This window comes from Cebus imitator, unplaced genomic scaffold (genome assembly GCF_001604975.1).
Source record: "Cebus imitator isolate Cc_AM_T3 unplaced genomic scaffold, Cebus_imitator-1.0 Scaffold364, whole genome shotgun sequence".
Classification (NCBI taxonomy): Eukaryota; Metazoa; Chordata; class Mammalia; order Primates; family Cebidae; genus Cebus; species Cebus imitator.
In genome coordinates this window covers 443,522-450,529 of record NW_016107679.1, presented here as the reverse complement: position 1 = coordinate 450,529, position 7,008 = coordinate 443,522, and the positions used below count along the sequence as shown (strand labels likewise).

The 7,008-nt window shown below is 35.4% G+C and overlaps 1 protein-coding gene across 1 annotated transcript in view; it reads right to left on the bottom strand.

The window, feature by feature from the left end:
• Window positions 1-7,008, bottom strand: part of RIC1 (RIC1 homolog, RAB6A GEF complex partner 1) — a 142,819-nt gene that overhangs the window by 57,126 nt on the left and 78,685 nt on the right. Inside the window, exon 4 of the mRNA XM_037730823.1 lies at window positions 1,017-1,124. Coding sequence (XP_037586751.1) covers window positions 1,017-1,124 — 108 coding nt within the window. The remainder of the gene's footprint in view (window positions 1-1,016; window positions 1,125-7,008) is intronic.

The following is a 7,008-nucleotide window of genomic DNA, read 5'->3' as shown; positions in this document are numbered from 1 at the left end:
GTACAGTACATTAACAAGAGTAATGGTGAAATAAATCTTTTCTTAGAACTATGAGTCAGAGGGATATTTTAAAAATTAGCATTACATTCATATTATTCAACATAAGTGAATATAAGAGACATATCTACACAATTCAATATTTATTAAGAGTACACAATAAAAAGCTTTTTCCTCAAACCTGTCCTGTAGCTACTCAGTATTCATCCTCAGTTTCTTATGTATTTTTCCAGAAAAATACATGCTCTCCCTTTTAAACAAGATAGAGATACCACTATCTCCCTTTCAAAAACAAATAGTAGCATCATATACATCTTGTTTTTTTCACCCAACAACATATTTGGAAAGTTTTATTTTAGAAAAGAATGTCCTCAAATGTTTTTACAGCTGCATATTATTTAAATAAATTTTTTTATATCTACACAGTAGAAAAGATATGAACCTAAACTAAGTGACAACCAAAACGTCAACAATGGAACAACAATTAAAGAAACAAAGCCAAATTATAGGTAAGATTCCTTATTTTTTCTACCAGTGGGTATAAAATAGATATTTGGTGTTCTGGCATTTCTGGCCACTTGGTCATAAAACCTTTATTCATACTTGGATGAAAAAGCTTAATTTCTTCCAAGTGTATGTAAATTTCCCAGAAATTTAAGACAACTTTGGAAACAAAGGCACTTTCTCTTTTCCTCAATCTGCCTGCTTTTATTAGTATTATTTTGGGATATACAGACTGCTGTTACTCAAACAAGTCTACACTTTATAAAAATATAAATTTCAAAATAAAATTATATTTGGTATATTCAGTTTATGAGCTTTGTTGTAATACTTACAATGTAATTAAGGATAATCTGTAAAACTTCCAATGTCTTATAAGGGTTAATCAAGCATTTCTAGAACTAAGAAGTTATCTTGAATTAAAAGAAATTAAACCAACTTTCTTGTTGGTCATGCGATTAACCAACTACATTGCTTACTATCATCACACAATGTCAAATTTAACCAAAGTACTGTACCTCATGATGGATGCTTGTAAATCCAGTATTTTCCTCATCTCTAAATTTAATGCTGGAGCACACTGTTCTTCCTTAAAATGGGGTGTCCCTTTCATTTGTGGACTTCCTCTAAAAGAAACAGCATAGAGTTAAGATACCGAATTTACCTCCACTCTGTGGCTAATATACATCCAATCAAATAAAGCAAATGAAATCAGACTTACAAATCAGGTATTCATCCTTCAGATTCTCAAATGAAAAACAGACTTAAATTTTATTATAGCAGACATATCTACTTATCAATTGGAAATAAATGTTTGACCATGTAATTTGTGTTAGGAGGGTAGGAAGGAGAAGAGCAGACAATCTGAGGGAAAAAAACCCACTTGAAATAAAAGTGAACTAACTCTAAAGAGAACAAACAGGCATTTTGTTTAAAATTACTGAGGACCCTTTCTAAGGTGGGAAACTATGGGAAAAAAAATGTATCTTTCTATATAGTACCTGTCCCAGTGATACAAATCTTAACTTCATCTTTACTTACTCCACACCTTATCCTTAATTCCTATTTTTAGGTATGTATCAGAATTAAGGCTAAATTCAAAGGTGCAATTAGGAAATATTTCACAAATTACTTGGTAATAAATAGCAAAATAGCTAAAATTTTTAATCCCTGGCATTAAATAGCTGCAGTAGACTGCTGGGTCAATGCCAACTTAACTGAATTGCCACACACAACCCCTCAAAGGACTATAAGCTGTTTTGTATTCTTTATCTTCACAGGGCATAGGAGTAGACCAGTATCTTCTTCAGTGCCTGTGTTGGAATTTAACAGTTATCTGTCTCTGTCAGTTATCACCTGTGGCAGCAATTAGCCTGCTGACATCATCTCTCCCTTTCCAGTCGAGTACAGTCCTATAAATTAATTTGTCAATACTATTAAAATAATGCCCAAAGAGTCAAACAAGTCCAATAGCTTTCAAAGTTCCTGGCTTTGTGAAAAATATTTTGATGCTCAGAAAACTCGCTTGCTATTTTTTAGTTATAGACTACTTTTCTTACAAGTTTGGTGGTACTTTATTACCATTCTATCCTGCTACTGCCATGATCTGGAGTACTTAATTCCTTCTAAGTCTAAATGACTAAGCTAGCTAATGTTTAACCATAGAGGTTCATGTCCAACTAACATGTCTCACTGATGTAACAGCCTATATAAAGGACATGAAAGTAACTAAAGGAGTCACATTTGGCCAGGTGCAGTGGCTCACGTCTGTAATCCCAGCACTTCGGGAGGCCAAGGCGGGCAGATCACGAGGTCTCAGGAGATCAAGACCATCCTGGCTAATGCAGTGAAACCCCATCTCTATGAAAAAAAAAAACAAAATATTAGCCGGGCATGGTGGCACATGCCTGTAGTCCCAGCTACTCAGGAGGCTGAGTCAGGACAATCACCTGAACCTAGGAGGTGGAAGATGCAATGAGCCAAGATCATGCCACTGCACTCCACCCTGGGTGACAGGGCAAGACTCTGTCTCAAAAAAAAAAAAAAAACTATCTTCTCTAACCAAATGGAATATAGCTAGAAATCACTAAAAGAAAATCTAGAAAGTTCACAAATATGTGAAAATAAAATAATACACTCTAAATCAATGACTCAAAGAAGAAACCAAAGGGAAATTAGGAAATACTCTGAAACTAATGAAAACAAAAATGCAACATTATAGGATACAATGAATAAAGTCCTCAGAGGGAAATTTATTCCTAAAATGCCTACATTAAAAAAAAGATTTCAAATCAATAACCCAACTTTATACCTTATGGAACTAGTGAAAGAGCTGGCAGAAGGAAAGATATAATAAAAATTAGAGTGGCTATACATGAAATTGAGAATAGAAAAACAATAGAGGAAAATCAATTAAAGCAACAGTTGGTTGTTTAAAAACATCAATATAATTGAAAAACCTACGGAAAAAGAGAGAAGACTCTAAAAGTCTGAAATGAAAGTGGAAATATTACTACTGATCATACAAAAAAATAGTATGGCTTATAAGAGAATAATGTAAACAACTGAATGCTAACAAGTTAGATAACCTATGTTAAATGAACAAATTCCTAGAATTTGTTCATTTAAATCACAAATTTCCCAATTTACTCAAAAGGAAATAAAACGTATAAATAGACCTATAACAAGTTATACAACTGAGTCAGTTATCAAAAGCCTCCCAATAAAGAAGAACCCAAAACCAGATGGCTTAATTAGTGACTTACACAATATTTAAGAATATTAAGAATGAACATCCATCCTTCTCAAGTGTGTTATTAAAAAAAAAAATAGGTACGAGGAGGGAACACTTTCTAATCCATTCTCATTTTCTGAGATGAAGTCTCACTATCACCAGGCTGGAGGGCAGTGGCACAATCTCAGCTCACTGCAACCTCCAACTCCCTGGTTCAAGTGATTCTCCTGCCTCAGCCTCCTGAGTAGCTGGGATTACAGGCACACACCACCATGCCCAGCTAATTTTTGTAGTTTTAGTAGAGATGGGGTTTAGCCATGTCAGCAATGATGGTCTTGATCTCCTGACCTCAGGTGATCTGCTCACCTCGGCCTCCCAAAGTGCTGGGATTACAGGTGTGAGCCACCACGTCTGGCCTTCTAATTCATTTTATAAGGTTAGCATTATCCTGATACCAAAGTCAAAGACACAGACACTGAAAGAAAAGGAAACCATGGCTCAATATACCTTAAAAATATAGATGCAAAAATACTCAACAAAATAATAACAAACTAGATCGAGTAACATATTAAAAGGATTATCCATCATGACCAAGTGGACTTTAGCTCAAGAATACAACCGTGGTTCAACACATGAAAATCAATGTGATATAATATAATCACATTAACAGAATGAAGGGGGAAAATCCCAGAATGATTTCAATTCATGCAGAAAATGCACGTGAAAAATACTAATACTCTTTTAAGATAAAAACACTCAACAAACTAGGAAAGGAAAAACTTTTTCAAAATGATAAAGGACATACAGGAAAAAGCACACAACTAACATCTTATTCAGTGGTAAAAGACTGAAAGTTTTCTATGATCAGTCTTGATACAAGAATGCTGCTCTCACTACTGCCATGCAACATCATACTGGACATTCTAAACAGCAATCAGGTAAGAAAAAGAAGTAAAAGTCATCCAAAACAAATGGAAGAAATGGGACACTCTCTATTCAAAGATGTCATGATAGTATAGTATACACAGAAAATTCTAAAGAACCCACACAAGAGTTATTAGAGCTAATAAATGAATTCATCAAAGTTATAGTACATGATCAACACAGAAAGCAAATGTATTTCTCTACACTAGCCATAAAAATTTCAGAAAACAACTCCATTTACAATAGCATCAAAAAGAGTAAAATATTTGGGAATACATTGGCCCAAGGATGCGTAAGAGTTATATGTTTAAGAGTTGTATGTGTAAATAAATTAGGGGAGAACTGAGAAGTTGGAAAGGCATACTATGTTCATGAATGGAATATTTAATATTGTTAAGATGTTAATACTTCCCCAGTATTAGCTATAGATTAAATGCAATTTCTACCAAAATCCCAATTTTTTTTAAAACAGCAATGGGAAAGCTGATCCTCAAATTAATATTGAAAGGTAAGGAATCCTGAAGAGCCAAAGTAATCTTGAAGAGAACTAAGTTGGAGAACTCACATTTCCGAATCACAAAACTTACTGCAAAGCAACAGTAACCAACACAGCGTGGTAATGATATAAGGGCAGACATAAAGATCAATGGGACAGAATTGAGAGTCCAATAATAAACCTATACATCTATGGTCAATTGATTATTGGCAAGGGTGCCAAGTGCACCCAACAGGGGAAAGAACATCTCTTTAACAAATGTTACTGGGACAACTGAATAGTCATTTACAAAAGAACTAAGTTGGATCCTTAGCTCGTACCATAAACAAAAAATAATTCAAAATGAATCAAAACTAAATATAAGAGCTAAAACTATTCTTTAAAAATGCAAGAAAATATAGGGGTAAATTGTCATGGTCTTGCATGTGGCAATTGTTTTTTAAATATAAGCCCCCAAAGTATGAGGAACAAAAAATATATATAAATTGGACTTCATCAAAATTATAATTTTTTTGTGCAAAATGTATTACCAAGAAAGTGAAAAACCCAGAGAATGAGAAAAAAAATGAAAATCATGTATCTTAAAAGAATCTAGTATCGAGAAAATATAAAGAAGTCTTACAAGTCAGACAAAGATAAGCAACCCAAATAAAAAGAAGGGAGAGGTGGGGCATGGTGGTTCATGCTTGTAATTCCAGCACTTTGGGGCCAAGACAGAAGGACTCCTTGAGCCCAGGAGTTTGAGACTAGTGAGATCCCATCTTCACAAAAAATTAGCCAGGTGTGGTGGTAAATGCCTGCTAGTCTCAATTATTCTGGAGGCTGAGGTGGGAGGACTGCTTGAGTCCAGGAAATCAAGGATGCAGTGAGCTATGACTGTGCCACTGCCTGGATAACAGAACAAGAATCTTTCTTTAAAAAAAGGGCCAGGCGTGGGTGGCTTACGCCTGTAATCCCAGCACTTTGGGAGGCCAAGGCCAATGGATCACAAAATCAGGAGGTCGAGATCATCCTGGCCAACACAGTAAAACCTCATCTCTACTAAAATTACAAAAATTAGCTGGGCGTGGTGGCATATGCCTGTAATCCCAGCTACCTGGGAGGCTGAGGCAGAAGAATCGCTTGAATTAAGGAGTCGGAGGTTGCAGTGAGCTGAGATCGTGCCAGGGCACTCCAGTCTGGCAAAAGAGACTCCATCTCGGGAAAAAAAAAAAAAAAAAAGGAAGAAAAGTGGGAAGAAGACTTGAATAGGTACTTATCTAGAGAAGATACACAAATGGCCAAAGAGTATGTTCAATGTCATTAATCATTAGGGAAATACAAATAAAAATCATAATGAGATACTATTTCACATTCATTAAAATGACCCTAATATAATAAAAAACAGAAAATAAACAAATGTTGACGAGGATGTGGTGAAACCAGAATCCTCATATATGGCTTGTGGGAAGACAGTTTAGCAGTTTCTCAAAAAGCTAAATAGAGAATTACCATGTAAGCTAGCAATTCTACTTCCAGGTATATACCCCAAAAGAACTGACAACAGGTGTTCAAATACAAATTGTACATGAACAATTGCTATGAACATTCCTAGTCATAGCAGGACTATTCACAATAGCCAAAAAGGAAAAACAACCTCAATGTCCAGCACCTGATTAATGGATAAATACAATGTGGCAAATCCATATATCAAAATATTATTCAGCCATAAAAGAAATGAAGTACTGATACATGCTAAAACATGAATTAACCTTGAAAACATTACGCTAAAGAAGACACAAAAAGTACACACTGTATTCTTCCTTTGTACAATGTTTCCAGAATAGGCAAATCCATAGAGACAGAGACAGGAAACAAATGTGTGGTTCTAGGGGCTGAGTGCGGTAAAGAACAGGGAATGACTGCTTACTCAATCCATGGTTTCTCCTTGGAGTGATGTAAAAGTTCTGGAACTAGATAATTGTCATAGTTGTACAAAACACTGTAAGTGTACTTTGTGCTACGTGAGACATGGAGTCAAAGGCCGATTATTTTGGAGCTGTAAGATTTAATGACTCTCCTATTGAGTTTAGGATCTGCACGGGGCTTACAGCCCCTTTCTTTTGGCGGATTTCTCCCTTTTAGAATGGGAGTAGTTACTCCCGTGTATATACTCCCTTTGTATCTTGAAAGTAATTAACTTGTTTTTTGATTTTACAGGCTCATAGGTGGAAGCCACTAGTTTTTTCTCAGATGAGACTTTGGACTTTTGAGTAAATGCTGGAATGAGTTCAGACTTTGGGGGACTTTTGTGAAGGCATGATTGTATTTTGAAATGTGAGAAGGACGTGAGATTTGGGAGGGGACAAGGGTGGAA